The sequence below is a fragment of the Cucurbita pepo genome, chromosome LG14 (assembly GCF_002806865.2).
Source record: "Cucurbita pepo subsp. pepo cultivar mu-cu-16 chromosome LG14, ASM280686v2, whole genome shotgun sequence".
In the NCBI taxonomy this organism is placed as follows: domain Eukaryota; kingdom Viridiplantae; phylum Streptophyta; class Magnoliopsida; order Cucurbitales; family Cucurbitaceae; genus Cucurbita; species Cucurbita pepo.
This window is the reverse complement of record NC_036651.1, coordinates 8,460,230-8,479,445: the sequence shown is the minus strand read 5'-3', so window position 1 is coordinate 8,479,445 and position 19,216 is coordinate 8,460,230. Positions and strand designations below refer to the sequence as shown.

General features: G+C 37.2%; 3 protein-coding genes across 7 annotated transcripts; all 3 read left to right on the top strand.

The window, feature by feature from the left end:
* The first annotated feature begins 697 nt into the window (after positions 1-697).
* LOC111810597 (ATP-dependent Clp protease proteolytic subunit 4, chloroplastic-like) lies at positions 698-4,806 on the top strand. Its single transcript, XM_023697327.1, has 2 exons — positions 698-1,201; positions 4,022-4,806. Exons 1-2 carry the CDS (start codon positions 801-803, stop codon positions 4,503-4,505), a joined length of 885 nt encoding a protein of 294 aa, XP_023553095.1. The 5' UTR covers positions 698-800; the 3' UTR covers positions 4,506-4,806.
* Positions 4,807-7,360: 2,554 nt separating this feature from the next.
* On the top strand, positions 7,361-14,341 carry LOC111809813. 5 transcript variants are annotated; one of them, XM_023696248.1, is made up of 12 exons: positions 7,361-7,567; positions 7,658-7,704; positions 9,842-9,894; positions 10,184-10,321; positions 10,513-10,561; positions 10,639-10,691; positions 11,056-11,732; positions 12,298-12,341; positions 12,450-12,495; positions 13,249-13,297; positions 13,464-13,592; positions 13,817-14,341. In XM_023696248.1, the coding sequence occupies exons 1-12, from the start codon at positions 7,498-7,500 to the stop codon at positions 13,938-13,940; spliced, it is 1,479 nt and encodes a 492-aa protein (XP_023552016.1). In that variant the 5' UTR covers positions 7,361-7,497; the 3' UTR covers positions 13,941-14,341. The 5 variants fall into 5 exon arrangements, with proteins under 5 accessions (XP_023552016.1, XP_023552015.1, XP_023552011.1 ...); XM_023696247.1 differs by having other exon boundaries at positions 7,652-7,704; XM_023696243.1 differs by having other exon boundaries at positions 7,361-7,704; positions 13,817-13,936; positions 14,030-14,341.
* Positions 14,342-15,646: 1,305 nt separating this feature from the next.
* On the top strand, positions 15,647-18,864 carry LOC111810596 (replication protein A 70 kDa DNA-binding subunit A-like). The gene is made up of 2 exons (XM_023697326.1): positions 15,647-16,148; positions 16,370-18,864. The coding sequence occupies exons 1-2, from the start codon at positions 15,853-15,855 to the stop codon at positions 18,570-18,572; spliced, it is 2,499 nt and encodes an 832-aa protein (XP_023553094.1). The 5' UTR covers positions 15,647-15,852; the 3' UTR covers positions 18,573-18,864.
* The last annotated feature ends 352 nt before the right edge of the window (positions 18,865-19,216 follow it).

Sequence of the window (19,216 nt, the reverse complement as noted above, 5' to 3'; positions counted from 1 at the left end):
CTTTAGAAGGGTGTGGAAACCTTCCCCTAGCAGACGCGTTTTAAAGCCTCGAGGGGAAGCCCGAAAGGGAAAGCCCAAAGAGGACAATATCTGCTAGCGGTGGATCTGGGTCGTTACAAATGGTATCAGAGCCAGTCATCGGACGATGTGCCGGCCTTCTCGCTGTTCCCCGAAGGGGGGTAGACACGAGGCGGTGTGCCAGTAAGGACGCTGGACCCCAAAGGGGGGTGGATTTGGGGGCGGTCCCACATCGATTGGATAAAGGAACGAGTGCCAGCGAGGACGCTGGGCCCCGAAGGAGGGTGGATTGTGATGTCCCACATTGGTTGGGGAGGAAAACAAATCACCCTTTATAAGAGTGTGGAAACCTTCCGCTAGCAGACTCGTTTTAAAGCCTTGAGGGGAAGCTCGAAAGGGGAAGCCCAAAGAGGACAATATCGGCTAGCGGTGGATCTGGGTCGTTACATAAACAAACTCAATAACCTAATACATATATATATATAATAAAAAAAAATTAAAATGGTAAAAATATCAAGAAAATATGGGAGAGTAATAGTAATAATAATAATTTAATTTTTGTGAAAAAGAAAATATATTAATATTTATATTTTATAGATAAAATTGAGTTAAGAATTTGGGGCACAAGTGCAATTTTGATAAATGCATGGGTGGGTTATTAAAATTGCGAAATTTCCCCAAATTTTTGTATTTCTGTATTTCTCACCCAACCAAATCCCCAAACCCATCGTCTATCAGCTTCTTCCTGGTTTCAGAGCTGAAGCAGGCAGTGCTGCAAATCCATGGAGCTTCTTTCACGCTGTTCTACTCTGATTCCTCATGCCTCCTCTCTCGGCCTTCTCAATTCTCATGGAAAACCGTCAAATTTCCATCCAAAGCTCAAATCCAGTGTTTCTTTTCCTTCGGCTTCATCGGTTCTCAAAACAACCGCTCGTAAGCCCTCGAGAACCCTAGCTCCGTCCTGTTCTGTTCATATGACGGGTCCACAAACGCCGGATGCCGCTCAGAGAGGCGCCGAGACTGACGCCATGGGACTGCTTCTCAGGGAGAGGATTGTCTTCTTGGGGAACAGCATCGATGATTTTGTGGCGGATGCTATTATCAGTCAGCTTTTGCTCTTGGATGCTCAGGACTCTACTAAAGATATCAGACTTTTCATTAATTCCTCTGGCGGCTCTCTCAGGTATTCACGAGGTGATTTTTTGTGCATAATGTAGTTGGTGAAGTATGGAATATGAAATTCGAGCTCATTTCTGTTCTTTCCAAACGATTTAGGTAATTTGATTTCTAGGAATATGCGATTTATGCCTAACTTTCATATGCTTTCCTTACCGCGCCGAATGCAAGAGTTAGCCTACGTTACTTGATCTCTGCATCTCGCAATTTCTATATAGTTTTCTTCATCTGCATCACAAACTTTTAGCCTACGAATGGGGGCATTCATTCCGGTGATGAATCACTGAAAATTTAGGACTCGTTGTAGATCAATGAAATTGGAATGGAAAATTATTTTTAATATATAGCGATACTCATGTTATGCACCTGCTATCAATAGAAATGCTTATGAACTATGAAAGTTATATAAACATCCAACATTGAAATTGTTTGTACATAAAAAAAACTTTAAATTAGAAAGAACCGTGCAAGAGTGTTAGTCTACCTTGTTACGTGGAACTTTGCTGGTCCTCTTATTTCTTTGGGTGGCTTGAGAATTTGAAATGTAAGGACTAGAAACACCGCCATCCTCTCAAAGTGGATGCTTGCTTGAAGAGAGTCCCCTTAGAAGAGACTTAATCGAGTAAATATGTGATTGGCAATCTTCGTGATACTTAGGTTCTAGAGTTGACATTGATAAAATATGAGATTTCTTTGATCAGTGTCCTTTTAAAGAATGGCAATGGTCGGAGGACATTAATGAAAGATGCCAATCTCCAGCTGAATAGTAAAGAAGGCTGGTTAGATAAACCCTTTTTTCTTTGGTTTGGAAGGAGAACTCTCAGTTCTTCCTTTGGGATATGACTTACAAGAGCCTAAACACTTGTGATTGGATTCAAAAGATGATCCCTTCCATGGCTTTATCTCCTTCGCTTACCCTGCATATCTAATGAAGGAATCCTGGACCATCTTTTTATTCAATTAACAACATGTTGCACAAAGGTTTACATGTGATTCTGTGATGAACCCCCCACCGTTCTGGATAGGAATCAATTTCACGGACTAAATGAAATGATACAAATAGGTAAACCCATCCGAAAAAGAACCATATTTTTGGACAACGATTCTCAATATATTCGGATGACATCTCACATTTACTAGGGAGGTAAAGGATATATTGGATATGGCCTTAACATACTCCCTTTCAAGAATGCAAAAGTCCTACTATGGAAAAATCTCATCATAGCTTTCTTTTGGAATTGTGGAAAGAAAGAAATCAGAGAATATTTGCAGAAAAGACACATACTTACAAAACTTTTCGACAATGTTGTTTACCAAGCTATATCTTGGTGTAAACTGTCTAATATTTTTACTTCCTATAGTTATACCTCCCTCATTGCAAATTGGGAAGGTCTTTTGTAAACACCATGGATATTACATCCCTTTTGTAAATTTCAATCATCAATGAAATTGTCTCTTATAAGAAAAAAAAAATCTAAAAAAATCTATAGAAAAAGAAAATGAACCATATTTTTACACCAATAAGGAGCTATGAAACAATAGGCTTTTAGGACTTCGAGTGGAGAGTTTCTTTGTCTTGAAAATCTTCGAGTCCAATTCATTCCAAATCTTCCAAATAACTGGCCTCACAATGAATGACCAAATGATATTCTCTGTCGACTTGATGGATGATCTGAGCCAATCAAGAACCCCATTTTATAAGGACCGATTTCCTAAATCAGTACTCCTTTGAGATAGGCGCTAAAACTCCTCCTAAGTGAGTAAGCATGTTGGCCAAACCAAGAATTGAATGTTTCTTTCTGAACTGCACTGGTGACATGTTGCCTCTTTGAGATTCTTTCTTCTTTGGAGAAGGGATATGCCTATTGGGCGACCACTGAGGAATTTAATGTGTTTGTGTCTATGTCTAGAGACAAGTGTACTCATCTACTCTATGTTTCTACATGAATGGGAAGATCGGCAAACCGTGGAAACATATTTGTATACATGGTTTGCATGGCCTATATGTACATATACATTAGGAAACCTTCTAGAGTAATTTAGTTTAGAATTCTGTGGCTTATGAATGACCTTTTCATGATCCTATCTTTGCATCTTTGATGTGCAACTACTTTCTAATGGTAAATCTATCATTAGGAAATCTCTCTTTTCTCGTGAGAGGCGTGCGCAGAAGAAATTATGTGCTCTGCCTAGCCCATTTGTCCGAAAAGGTTATGCTTAATAAGTTCCACATCTATTAATCCTCATTTTGATTAACGAACACACCTTTCTAACCTTGTCATAATCCAAACCCAGTCTCCCAGTTGTGTACCGAACAGATTCCTTTTCAGCCTAACGTCCCCCAAGTTCGGTCTTCTTTCAAGCAATCAAACCAGTAATCTTCCTAGATTGAGATCCTAAGCCCCTTCTCCATCGTATAAAGCAAACCATTTCGGACAAACCTGCACATTTAGCAAGAACAGGCCAGGGGCAGAAGGCAGACTAGATTACGTGGTTTCATTTGTTTTGTGAGTTCCAGGAATTTTAGAAGTAGGAGTGTCATATAATCATATTTATGAGTATATAAATTCTTGTCATTATTTATTTGAAGCTGGAAATATCGATTATTAGGCGTTTTTACTATATATGTTTGTTTTTCCCTCTTCTGTCTTGGAAATTTAGATCAGGAGGACGTTCGACTTTCGCTGAGTGGCACCTGATCTCATCCATTTTTGCATCATATTCTTTATCATTCTGAAAGTCGATAGTCTTCTTAGTTAATATTTCGTGTTTGGTTGTATTACATTACCCTTGCCTGATTCCCTTCTATTAATGTTGTTTTCATTAGTGCAACCATGGCTATCTACGATGTCGTACAGCTCGTGAGGGCCGATGTCTCTACTATTGCACTAGGCATTGCAGCCTCAACAGCTTCCATAATCCTCGGCGGTGGCACTAAAGGAAAGCGTCTCGCAATGCCTAATGCACGTATTATGGTTCATCAACCTCTTGGAGGGGCGAGTGGGCAAGCAATAGACGTGGAAATTCAAGCACGCGAAATCATGCATAACAAGAACAACATTACAAGAATCATCTCCGAGTTCACTGGCCATCCATTCGAAAAGGTCCAAAAAGATATCGATAGGGATCGTTATATGTCCCCCATAGAGGCTGTAGAATATGGATTGATCGATGGAGTGATCGACAAGGACAGCATTATACCTCTCGTGCCAGTACCGGAACGAGTGAAGGCAAGTTTAAATTATATAGAAATTAGTAAAGATCCCAAAAAATTCTTGTCACCAGATGTCCCCGACGACGAGATATACTAGTTTCAAGCGTTTCAATGTACCGTTTTCTAGGCTTTCGATTTATATATGATTCACTTGTAGAATCTTATGTGTGAGCAAAGTCATGGTAAGCGGAAACCAGAAATATGCTGGAACTTGCTGAGCTCATCACCTTCGTCTCTACTTACCAGAAGTTAAAAAGGTATTTTGGGAATTTGGACTCTTTTTCTATCTATGACATTATCAAATTAGCATTCTTGAGAAAGGAAAACTTGGCATTGAATCATATTTTGTATTGGCAGTGTATATTTGTTGATTGATTCATGAATATCGTCATTTTTTCAATCGTCATTCGGAGATACGGTGATTTAATCCTCTGATCTCTTGATCGAATAAATATGTCTTAACCAATTTAATTTTGTTTTACTTTGTAGCAACCGAAGCCTACCGTTGGTAAATATTGTCCGTTTTGGCTCGTTACGTATCTCTGTCAGCCTCACGGTTATAAAATACCTCTACTAGGGAGAGGCTTTCACACCCTTATAAGGAATGTTTTGTTCCCCTCTCCGACCAATGTGGGATCTCACAATCCACCTCTCTTGGGGGCCAACGTCTTTGTTGGCACACTGTTCGGTGTCTGACTTTGATATTATTTTTAACGGTCTAAGCCCGCAGTTAGCAAATATTATCCACTTGGACCGGTTATGAATGATAGAAAATTTTATGGATCAAAACTTTACTTTCCTTTGGTCTCTTTACTTAGACTTCGGCGAAGGGGAGGACGAAATTATTCGAACCTTTGTTTTTTAGTTAGGTTTAAGTCTTACGAGAATAATATTCTACGACGAGCAATTTATTCATTTTCAAACGAACCCATTTACCATCTATTATTTGATTGACTAATCCTTTATATTGCAATGACTGAAGATCAAATGTTTTGGCAATTCCTGAAGCGAGATGAATCAAGATAATTTTGAATTAGTGCTCTCGATTTTTTTTCATCCTTTGTTGTAATAACATCTCGAGGTTTGCAAACGATAACTTGCTATATCCACTATACGACAAACACGTTTTAAAATCGTGAGGCTAATGACCGTACGTAACGAGCCAAATCAGATAATATCTGCAAGCGGTAGGGTTTGATAGCATTAAAATCCTTACCTTTTGGCTCAGAAACTTTAGTTTGACTATTCCATCGATTCAAACCCTCGAGTGATTCCCGACCTTATTACATAAACTCACTCTAAATTGAAACAAAACTTTTTTTTCAAATTAATTTGAATTATAAACATACCTATAAATTTATAATATCAAATTGATTACTTCACCACTCTTCTCATCTCCATTTCTGACTATTTATTATAAAATAAAAAGAAAAAAATATAAAATTTACAATTTATTTGAACGGTTATAAATTATTGAAAATCTTGGGACAATTTAATAATGAAATAAATTTAAATTTATTATTTATTTTCAAACAATTAATTTAATAGAAGTCAATAATTGTACAATATTGAACGTCTCATTCCAAATAAAAGGACAAATTTGATCTTTTACAAATTATTAATATTTTACGTGGGAGGGAGTTGTTTAATCAATCACGTCAACATTTTTTATTTCAATAATGACGAAACAGACCCTTTCTTTTATATATATATATATATATATAAATATATATATAAAAATAGAAAATTAATTAATATATTCAATCTAAAATTTAATTTTATATAGAATAAAACGTTAGACTTTCAATTTAGTTTATTAATTGTATTTTATTTAAAAAAAATTAAATAAAATATGAAAGTATAATTTTGAGTCATTATTTACATTATTGAAAATTTAACTTTTTTTTTAATATTTAATAAAAACTTAGAAACTAAATAAATACAAATAATTTAATGTTAAAAATTAAATTAATTTTCAATATAATTTGATATATATATATATATATATATATATATATATATATATATATATATATATGACATAGATGAGCATTTTTCCTGTGAGAATGAAATTTGACATCAGATACGTGAAACTATGACTTATTTGTTATCGTCAACCAATACGTGAGAGTATGTTTCTGTCACTAACACCAAAACGTGTTATACCTATCGTCAACAAATAATATGATACGTGAGTAAAAAAGAAGTACATAAATGAATCGAGACCACGTCCAAATTAGAGTAATTAGGAGGGTAGGATGACATAATGAGCATTTTTTCACGGGGTGAATGAAATTTGACTATTTTCTCACGTTAAAGCTGTAAAACCCCTTGTTACCATCAACGAACATGTGAAAATGCGTTTTTTTTTTCCTTAATTTCAAACCCGTTGTACATCTCTCGTACTCACCTTCTTTTCTCGATTCATTCTCGTCGAGAACGAGAGGATGAGACACGGGAGAAGAATAACATGACACCCAAGTAAATGAAGGTATATAATGAACCGAGACCACATCCAAACGAGAGTAATTAGGAGGGCAGGATGGCATAATGAGCAATTTTTCACGGGGTGAATGAAATTTGACATGTTTTCTCACGTTAAAGCTGTAAAACCCCTTGTTACCGTCAACGAACATTTGAAAGTACGTTTTTTCCTTAATTTCAAACCCGTTGTACATATCTCTCGTACTCACCTTCTTTTCTCGATTCATTCTCGTCGAGAACGAGAGGATGAGACACGGGAGAAAATAACATGACACCCAAGTAAATGAAGGTATATAAATGAACCGAGACCACGTCCAAATAAGAGTAATTTTGATGTTAATATAAATATTATTAATTAATTTTTAAAAATGTTTTATGTTATTAAAAATTTTGTACAATTATTTTTTATAATATTATTATTGAATAAATATTTTAATTTAACAGAAGTTATTCAAAAACTTGCCGCCATGCTTCAGCTCAAGAAACTGTTCACTCTAGGGAAACGAAGAACAAGATTTCCTTCATCCGGAGGAGCAACAAAGCGATGTTGAAAATTTCTGTAAAGAATTCATTAACAATGGAACAGACGAAGCCTCAATCAATGGATGGATGTGAAGAATCCGAACGAGAAACAGCGTAATTCGCTCGTTGATCGAACAGGTCGGCTTCTTTCAGGTCAGAAACTCGAAAGGCCTTCTCTACTGCAGCATACGCTAAATCATGAAAGCACCATTTCAGCGGCTTCATATTTGATTGTAGAGACAGTTGCTATTGGTCATTTTCATGTCGCCGTCACGATCTGGCTCTATCTCGTAAGTATTTTTTAATTTATTCATTATACTTTTAGGTTATTTTATTGTATTGATTGAATAAGTCCTCTTTGCTTGTTTGATTGAGGACTTAAATATTGGACATACCTTTTCAATTACAACGACGTCCAATAGGGAAGAAATTGCTTCTTATAATCTATGTAAAACGACAGATTATGACATGGGAATCTCCAACAAAACCTAATATTAATGGATGCTTCAAATCTTTTGAAATCACATCTATGTGCCTACTATTTGCTGGGGAATTTTGAATGAGCAATAATATATCCCCCTGCAGCATCCTGAAATACACACATTTTGATTACGTCTGTTGTTAGTTCTAAAAAGTTATTACCGGCCTAGCTGCTTGTGATATTGCTTGGACGGTGTTTTGGGGTTTCGTTGTCAACTCTCAAATCATATGAAGTCAATGGTTGTGGTTTGACAGTATTGGGGTAGTTCATATGTCCTTATCACTATTGTGGTGATATATTTAATCATAATTTTTGGTTGAACAAATGCTCCCTTTCGGGTTTGTGATATTCTTATATAGTTATTAGTGCCCACCGGCTTGAAGGGCTTCCATTTATTCTTCTGGGTAGAAAGAGTTCAAACATCTTGAGTAGAATGATTATTTCTTACTATATGTGCAAGAATTCGACAGAAGTTCTGGGGTTCTGAAAAGATCAAACAGAGTAGGCTGCTCAATTTGAGGTTTTTATTTTTATTTTTATTTTTATTTTGTTGAATTTGGGAATTTCAAAGGATAGCCTGAGCATATGATCCTTTTTAAAACCTGCATTTATTTGTAGAATTTAGGCCTCTTCTTGTCTAGAAAAGATCCAAACATTGGAGTACATATTATCATAAAAATGGAGGGAAGGGGTGTATCAGAATTATATAGAAATGCAAGTGAGGAGCTATTTCTTAAATCTTGGGGGGAAAACTCAATCGGAATGTCAACACCAACCATGGAGATGATGGGATTTAAGAATCTTTCTCAGAGCTTCCGTACAGATAGTGAGGAACTTTTCAAAAGCTGGCTAACAAATGGAGAGGCAAGCAGCTCTATTATCTATTTGGCTTTGTTTACTTGTCGTTGAAAATAAAGATAAAACTTTAATCTGTTCAAGAATTGCTGAAACTGTTTTGTAGTTTGCCCTGTTCACACTTTTAAACAAAGTTGCAAAGAAAATCAACCTCATTGAAATGAGACAAATCAGTAGACTCAGATTATATGTTTTAGAATGCGTCTGCCTTGTTATGCTCTATGCTAATTGCTTGTCTACTTCTTGGATTTTATCTGATATGACTGATATATCAATCTTTCTCTGTTTTTGCTCATCATGCACACATTTAGAGTGACACTTTAGTAAGTTGCACTTTCTCCATATGTTTATGGTGTTCAGTGTTCACCAGTGTTTTGATGACAAGATTCATGGAGGATCCTGAAAATGCAAGAGTTTGCTGCAATAACGTGACTGTAAACCTGCCTTGAGAAATCTATGAAACCCTACAGCTATAAATGTTTCTTACTAGAAAAGAATTTAGTTATTGAGACTCATTTCTAATCCTGATACAATAGTGGCAGAAGTGTGGGTTGAGGCAACTGATGCTTGGCACTTGAGTCTTCGTCGTAACCTTAATGAGTTGGAAACAATTGAATGAACTAATGTATCACACCTCTTGTTCACTGTTAGACTAAAGACTTTTCAAGACACTTGGACTTGGCCCCTTGATCCTTCCTTGAGGTTTACTGTTAAATCTCTTGTGGAAGATCTGGTGGGTATTGCTGATCCCTTTTAAAGGACCCTTACACAAGGATTTGGGAGCTTAGTCTTGGAGCTACAAATGCAGCTGATCGGTTACAATGGCGAATGCCTTATATCACCCTGTTTCCTTCCTGGTGCATTGTGTGTGAATCTAATAATGAGTCCCCGTGCAATTTATTTATGCATTTCCCATTTTCTGCAATTGCTTGAGTAAGAAAAACATTATATGTTCAACATTGTTATATAACACACTAACATTTCTCTATCTTTTCATTATACCTGATAGATTTATTTTCTCGACTCAAGTTAAATCATTCATATTCTGAAAACTTGTATGAATATTTTTGTTGATCTATTTCTTAATTCAGAACGTCAACAACTCATCAGGTCCGGCTTATCGCATTCGACAAGCATCAAGAAGGTTGGTATGTTAAGTTAATACACCTATAAAATGCTCATGAGGTGAATATGTCTAATGTCTTGTTTTGATTATGATCGGTTTTCCGCTTTTTAACCAAACATCAGTAGCGGTAATTAAGTTTATTTGGTTGCTTGGTAGGTTGCAAATAAGGTAAAAGCAGAAACATCTGTTTTGTTTCTAAGGACATACATATTATCAGTTCTTCCATCTTTTTATTTTGTATAATTATTCTTTATGTTATTTATTCCCTTTTTTTTTTTTTTTTTTTATNTTTTTTTTTTTTTTGCAGGATTTCCTCTGAGATTGTTGACCTGTCTAGTCCTCAGTATGTGGGAAAGCATCAAAAGAGAATAAGCAATGATATTTTACGTCCACAAAGTGCCTCTGTGGCTGATGATGTCTCAGGAGTTAATCAACAAGTGTTCAGGTTTGCTCTTCAATTTTTTGAACCGCAGCTCTTATCCTATTGGTAATATTTCAATGGAATTTGCTTGTTCCCCAAATTCTTTGAGCTTGAAAATTAGCTTACATTTTAAAAGGTGAATAGAACATGAAGGTTTTGGCATCTCTCCTTTGTTGGATGATTTATAAGTGTTTGACTTTTTGGACTTCTTCCAGGAATATTGTTGAAGGTGAAGTGCAAGGTAGTAACCTATATCTTGCTAAGGTTTGTTAATCTTCTCTTCAAAACTTAAGGCTAATAAAGCACATCACAACCTTTTAATATCTCACGTTTTTTTGCAGGCATGGTTCCATAGTTCTCAACCTATGACAAGAAGTCGATCATCCGAGCTAAGGTAATCATACTGTGGACCAGTCTTCCACCATGATGATATTGAAATTTTTTATAAAAGAATGTTTTGCCATTTTTAATAATCTTATATGTCATCTTTTAAGAACTCGTGAAGCTAAATTTTCAGATTATTTCAAGTTTTTTCCCCTTAACATGGAACTTGCTTTCAGAATCCAAATTGAAATTGTAGAAATTTCAAATTTCTGCTGATTATTTATTGCAGCCTTCCTTCTCTAACGTCATTCACTGTTGTATTGATGAACCCAATTTATATTCCCTTCTATAGAAACTTGATTTCTATTGTAAAATGTCAATTACGTGGCTGAACTTGTCTGTTTTTCAATGCCTTGTTTATTAATGATATCTAGGAGGAGGTACGCTGCAATGCAAAGCAATCAAGGCTCATTTGGTATCCAGTCCATTTATGACTTGTCAGGGCATGCAATGAAACTAGATGTTGCATACTCGCAGGGTTTCAATGACCTTTCTACTTGTGAGGTTCCAAACCAGCCTGTAACATTTGCATCCCCATCCAATTCATCGGCATCGACATTCAATGCATCTAACATGTATGATGTAGATAAAATTTCTTCAGTTGTAAACATGCTAAAGGACACAATAGAACGGAAGAAGCTAAATAATCAGATTGATAAAGAGGCACCGGAGGATAGTTCAAACGCACATTTTTGTGCTCAAGAAACTATTGGCCACTCTAGTTTCAATAGAAGCAGTAACAATTATTTACATCAAACACCAAACTATCTTCTGGAAGTCTCTCCTGTTCAAGTCAAGGATAATAGAATTTTGGAAACGGTTGGGCTATCAACAGATATTGATTTCAAAGCTTTTGTAAATCCTGTAAATCCCGTAAATCCCGTACAGTCAGGCAGAGTTTCTCAAGAGCCTTCTCAAAGTGAATCTTCTGCTGCAGCAGCAGTAGTTTCACCCGGGTTTGAGGCATATGATGGTCCTAGCAACTCAAATCAAACTCATAGCAACAGTGAGAGCTCAAGGAAACAAGTTGAAAATGGATCTCGATCAAAAGGTAGCCAATCTGTCCAATGATATATTTGTTGTGTTATTCTGTCGTTACTGATTTCTATTCTGACCTCGTTGGCCTTGTACATGGATGCATATCTAGTGATAATTTTAGATTTTTTCCTACCTCATTCTAGTGGTTAGGAAGGTTCTTGATTTCCCAATGGCAACATTTTTGACACCCATATAATCGTTCACGGCCTCATATGTGGTTGTCATCAGAAAACTTCTTTAATTGTAGTGGAGCTATGTATGTTTCAAATCGTAAGTAAATGGAAAATTTCCTAAACTTAGGTTACTTATGGACCCATCAATTATCTTCTCCCATTCCACGAATAAGACTGTAGAGGCCTTACAAAGTTGAGTCACTCAGTATGCTAGGATTGGCCAACACTAGTATGGCCTTCTTTCTATTCGCTTGACCACATTGTCTAGTACACTTTGGAAACACATATCCATTTGTTTCTACTATTTCAATTAACAAGTTTTTTTTTTTTTTTTTTTTTTTTTTTTTTTTTTTTTTTTTTTTTTTTTTTTNTATGTAATTCAACTTTCATTCTATGGAACTGCAGATTTCAGAGAAAGAATAATAGACAACTTAAAAGATGATAGAAAGGTGCGCGCTTTTTCAACATGGTAGAAACCTTTCAAATTATGCTATTTTTGCTACAAGCTTATAGTCAGAATAAGCTTCTTTTGCTGTCTATTTTGGCATTTATTGCAGAGGGGAAGTCTAGTTCGTAATGGGTCCGTAACATCAGCTGTTTCAGGTAATCACTTATGTTTTAAACTACAATTTTATATTCCTATGATTTTCGTGCTTCTGGGACATCCGATAAATTTGGAATGATACAAAGAAGACTGGCCTTGTACAAGGATATATCTATGCATTTCCTGTCATATGGCTCAGGTGATGAACACATAATCACATTTTTTTTTTAAATAACCGAACTTCCATCAAGAACTTTTATTAAGAAACATGAAAGACAAAAACATACAAAAAATAAAAATAAAATAAAAAAAATACAACTCATGCTAGAGGAACCCCAACCTATAAACAGGGCTTTCGGTCCAAAAGAATAATACTTAACTGATAATTACCAAAGGACTTAGAGGCCACTGCCACGAGGAAGTATTAATCTAATATTTTTCCAAATGACGGCCCAAGACTGATCAACCCTTCTAAATATCCTGCCATTTCTTTGAAACCAAACACACCACAAGATTGTTAAAAAACAAGCTTGCCACAAGAACACAAATGAATCCTAATGAATCATTCTAAATTAATTATATTCTGCTAGGGCTGGTGTAGTCTTATATTTAGTATCAGCTAGAGATGTTCTAATACAATCACCTTCCAGGGAACAACTTGCTTGCAGAAAACATGGATTACTTTAAGAATGATAATATGCTCAACCTTATTTCTCTAATTTTATTGTTGATTAATTTATTGGATGCTCTGAAGTTGTAATTGCTTACCAATGTAAGCAAAATACTTTTTATAACCACTAAAATTCTGGCAGTGGACAAAGGGGATCCCACAAAAAAGCGCCGGGTGGAACGATCACGAAAGTATGTAGTCTCTCTCTCAATGTGCTTAAATTATGACCGCAAAAATTCAATTCTCGCAATTGATTAGATGCAAATTTTGTTTAACACTCATCAGTTTGGGGAAAGTGACAGGCTTTTCTATTCTTGTATGGTATTTGTGTGCAAATCTAAGCTCTAAAGTGTGCAGAATGGCAGAGGCGAAGGAGAGAAATATGACACCAACTATTCCATCAGATATGCAATCAGTTCTGAAGCGGTGTGATACTCTTGAGAAGGAAGTGCGGTCACTGAAGCTCAATTTGTCCTTTATGAATAGGTAAAGCTTAATATATTATCACTGTTTAAAAAAAAAAAAGCTTTATATATCATGATGACATTCCGTTTACTGAAAGGAATGCTAACTGTTGAAATTCTCTCTGGTGGTTCTGACTTCCACAACATTTGCCAGATTCATTCTGGCTTCCATTGATCTCATCTCTTGCTTTTGATTTCTCTGAACTGTAAAGATTTTAAGGACCAAGTTCTTGATATTAAATACAGGAAGGATTCTGAGCAGACTAAGCAGATAGAGGATCTTCAGAAGCAGAATGAGGACTTGGCAGATGAAAAAGAACGCCTACTTGAAGAGATTGAAAGGATTCTCTCAGAAACTGGCGGAATGTAAGTGTTATATTGAGCTTTTATTGGACTGTGAGACCCTATACTGAAATTATGTACAGGCATAGCTATAAGCTTATATTTAAATTGTTGCAGTTAAAAAACTCGTAGTTGGACCTTGGGTTGGGTCGATCGGTCTGCCTATGGTGAGCACCGGTTGGCTCGTCCCTTCTACCGACGATGCGCTCCTGGCCTTAACTGGGCGGGTCGTGCTTCAGTGTAGGGCCCAACAGTTATGTGCATGAGTAGTTTTGGGACTTTATAACTTCTCATCTCTGTAACTCTTAGAAAGTTCACAAACAGATGGTTAATTGGTTGTTTGCTATTTGAGAGTTGAGAAATGTATGAATGTCCTGAACATTCAGTGACCATAGACAAGTACAGGCAGATTAGTGTAATTTGCTTCAATCTGTTGTGTTCAGTGTTTTCTTTTTGGCTTGTATCGGCGACAAGACAACCATTTGTTAGTCCTAGAACTTTCACAAAAGTAACAATTTAGTTCTTGAGACTTGTAAGTTTGTGAAAATTTAGTTATTGAATTTTCGGTATATAACAATTTAGTACCTATACTTATAAACCGATAAGGATGAAATCAATAGTACACAGATTCAAAGTATGAGATCTCATATTAGTTGTGGAGGAGAACGAAACCTTATTTATAAGGGTGTGAAAACCTTTTCTTAGTAGACACGTTTTAAAGACTTTAAGGGGAAGCCCGAAAGGGAAAGCTCAAAGAGGACAATATCTGCTAGCGGTGGGCTTAGGCTGTTACAAGTAGTATTAGAGCCAGACACCAGGCGATGTGCCAGCGAAGAGGCTGAGCCTTGAAAGGGGTGGACACGAGGTAGTGTGTCAACAAGGACGATGAGTCCAAAGGGGTGCGGATTGGGGGTCCCACATTGATTGGAGAAGGGAATGAGTGTCAGTGAGGACGCTAGACCCTAAGGAGGGTGGATTGTGAGATCCTACATCGGTTGGGAAGGAGAATGAAACATTCTTTATAAGGGTGCGAAAACCTCTCCTTAGTATACGTGTTTTAAAAACCTTGAGAGGAAGCTTAAAAGAGAAGCTCAGGACAATATCTGCTAGCGGTGGGCTTGAGCTGTTGCACAAACCGCAAACCGTGTTTTAAAAACCTTGAGAGGAAGCTTAAAAGAGAAAATCCAGAACAATATCTTCTAGCGGTAGACTTGAGCTGTTGCCAAAAGTATTTTTTAAACATAACTCAACGTACTCTGTAGTTTATTTTCACCTTTACTACCCATGTTTCTGCATACAATAAACTAAATCGTAATGTCTTATAACTACTATTCAGTATTATCAAATCATCTAATTAAAAGAAACGTGCATCTTATCGGTATAGGTAATAACTATCCATTTTTTAAGTATTTCTAACCATAATCTTATATCCTATTGCTAATTTTTATTCCGATTTGATCTCGATTCATTCATGTTTCTCTCATTTATTCAGATGTTACCCATAATCTACAGATAAAACATGTCATCATGATTATATAATAAGAACTAGGACTTAATCTAAGTTACAATGGGTAAAGATTAAATTAATTTTATCCTTAAAAAGTTTTAGTTCTAATTTTTAATGAAGACGTTAGAAGTTGAGCACGTGGGACGTGGAATCACTCTCGACATGCGTACCGCGGAAGCTGAAGGAATATTCAATTGGAAATACTATAAAAGGCCATGTCCTTCGCCGCAACAGATTTCGCGGTTTCCGTCGCAAATCCATGGCGCTTCCCCACTTTCTTCTTAGGGCTATATAAATTTCTGTAACTGATCCCCCCTCGTTCTCCCCCAATTATCTTCCATTCGGTTCATCATTTTCGGATTCAATTCCAATATCTCCGATTGAAGTTTCATTTTTAGAGAATGAATTGAAGTCTTCGTTAGGTGTTCTTGAAATGGTAGCATCAATGGCGCCTTTTAAGCTGACGGAAGGAGCAGTGATGGTGATATGCAAGCGAGAATCGTCGGCAGAGACGTTCCAGCCGGTTGTACAAGTAATTGACTTGAAATTGGTTAACACTACGCAACAATCGGGCAGCGAGAGGTACAGATTGTTGCTTTCTGATGGAACTCATTACCAGCAAGGAATGCTAGGCACTCAGCTCAATGGATTGGTTAAGTCCGGGAAGTTACAGAAAGGTTCCATCGTTCAACTGCGGCAGTATGTTTGTAATCCCGTTCAAGAACGCCTGTAAGTCTTCCTATAAACTGAATCGTTAATTTCGATATTTGATTTCCGGGAACTGATTGAGTGCATTCGATTTTGAAAGAAAATCCACATTTCTCTTTTAAGTTTCTAAATCAAACGAGTCAATTAGATGATGGATGAACTCAACCAACCATTCAATATACTTTAGGTCAATCTGGATATTATTCTACATGCTCTTTATGAATTGTTAAATTCAATCACAGAATTATAATCGTCATTGAGTTGGATGTGATAAAGGAAATGTGTGATTTTATTGGCGAGCCTGTTCCAGCAACAAGATCAGTATCAGCCGCATTTAGTGGAAACCCCCAATCCTCTATGGGGGCTTCATCCGGCAACGGAATAGTTGGTAATGTGAATGTATCTGCTGCGTCTTTTGAACAGCCTAAAGTGAATCAATCACAAGTACCGCATGTGGGATCTCATTTTAACACCCCTAATTCTGGAACAAGGTTTAACGGTTCATCTCCTGTAACTGGGTCATATGGTGATCAGAAGATGGCATACCACAACAATGGATCAGATATTCCCAGGCCACCTCTAAATGCTTCTCATGCCCCTCCTCAGCCTATACATCAGCAGCCACCTTCAATGTACAGTAACAGGGGAGGACCGGTAGCAAAAAATGAAGCTCCCCCAAGGATAATGCCTATTACTGCTCTGAACCCTTACCAAGGAAGGTGGACAATAAAGGCTCGAGTTACTTCGAAAGGAGAACTTAGACACTACAATAATCCTCGTGGAGATGGGAAAGTGTTTTCATTTGATCTACTTGATGCATACGGTGGAGAAATACGAGCAACATGCTTCAATACGGTAGCTGATCAGTTTTACAACCAGATTGAATCTGGTAAAGTATACTTCATTTCTAAAGGAAGCTTGAAACCTGCACAAAAGAACTATAACCATCTCAATAATGACTTTGAAATATTTCTTGAAAACACATCAACAATCCAACCTTGCTTTGAGGATGACCAATCAATCCCCCATCAGCAGTTTCATTTCCATCACATTAGTGAGATTGAGGGCATGGATAGCAACAGTGTTGTAGATGTAATTGGTGTTGTTTCTTCCATTAATCCTGCAACGTCTCTCATGAGAAAAAATGGTACTGAGACTCAGAAGAGATCCCTTCAGTTGAAAGATATGTCTGGCCGAAGTGTTGAATTGACTCTTTGGGGAAACTTTTGTCAAGCAGAAGGGCAAAAATTGCAAAACATGTGCGACTCGGGGTTGTTCCCAGTTTTGGCTGTGAAATCTGGTAGAGTGAGTGACTTCAATGGGAAGGCGGTGGGAACCATTTCAACAAGTCAGCTTTTCGTAGAGCCAGATTTCCCCGAGGCTCGTACATTAAGAGGGTGGTTCGAAAAGGAAGGAAGGAGTACTCCTTCTGTCTCCATATCCAGGGAAGTTGCTACCGTGGGCAGGACAGATGCCCGTAAGACCATATCTCAAATAAAAGATGAGAGGTTAGGAACCTCTGAGAAGCCAGATTGGATCACTGTTAGTGCAACTGTTTCATTCATTAAGGTTGATAATTTCTGTTACACAGCATGTCCTATCATGATCGGGGATCGTCAATGCAGCAAAAAGGTTACAAATAACGGAGATGGAAAATGGAGATGCGACCGGTGTGATCAGTCTGTCGACGAATGTGACTACAGGTACATATTGCAGCTGCAAATACAGGATCATACTGGCTTAACTTGGGTGACTGCATTTCAAGAAGGCGGCGAGGAGATCATGGGCATACCTGCAAAAAGATTGTATTATTTGAAATACGAAGAGCAAGATGATGAAAAGTTTGCAGAAATCATCCGTAAGGTTCTTTTTACAAAATTTATTATGAAGTTGAAAGTAAAGGAAGAGACTTTTAGTGATGAACAGAGAGTGAAATCAACTGTCATGAAAGCAGAAAGCATTAACTTTTCGACCGAGTCCAGGTTTCTTCTAGATTTGATGGAAAAGCTCAGGGCAGGGAACACCATACAAAATCCTGGAGTTTTTCGCCCCGGATCGGAGAATATAGGGGGTGGACAGTTCGTGTCGCCCATTCGAAATAGTACCAATAATGTTGGCAGAGAATATGGTACATCGAACCGAGGTGTTCAGTATGGGGACCATCACAACAGTTCTAGGCCTATTCCATCCACACTGCATAACTCGCGCACGTACTGCAACAGCTGTGGGGGATCGGGTCACAGCTCAATGAACTGTCCGAGTATCATCAGCAGCCCTGCGCCATCCGTCGGAGGAGGGATATACTTAAATCGAGTTTCAGGCTCGTCTGGTCGTGACTCTGGTGAATGCTTCAAATGCCATCAAACCGGGCACTGGGGTAGGGATTGCCCTGGTTTGGCTACTTTCCCTCCAGCTTATGGTAACAGTGGCTTCACGGCTAGGTGATGCTCAGGGAAGTTTCTAAATTCTCTGAAAGCCCTTCTTTTTTTCCTTTCATTAGAAGAGATGTTGTTTTCTTGTACAGCTTTTGCTTGGAAACTGTTGTTTTGGATCTTAAGATAATCTTAAGTTGATGGCTGCGTTTATATTTTGATAAGTTATCTTTGTAACACTATTTTAGTTTTCTTTTTGTATGTAAATTTGTCTCAGTTTCCCTATGGTATATAGTTTAGTGGCAGTGTATTTCATTCTTTGATCAAATAATAGTAGTTTGGGAAAGGTTTTCTTGTTTGCTTTATGCAGTTTTATCAAGAGCTTAATTCATGAACAGTTGTTTACTTTATGCTGAGCCATCTTTTGTAAAGCAATTTGCTTATCAAAGTTCCGATCCCACATTGGTTCCTGGTATAATTCCACGTCGATTTGGAGAGGGGAAGAGACCCTACATTTGTTGGAGAAGGAACGAAACATTCTTTATAAGAGTGTGGAAACCGAAATCTCTCTCTAGAGAGGTGAACGAAATATTTTTTATAAGGGGGTGGAAACCGAAATCTCTCTCCGGAGACGGGAACGGAACATTCTTTATAAGGGAGTAGAAACGGGAGAGTGGAACGAAACATTCTTTATAAGGGAGGGAGGGGAGGGGAGGG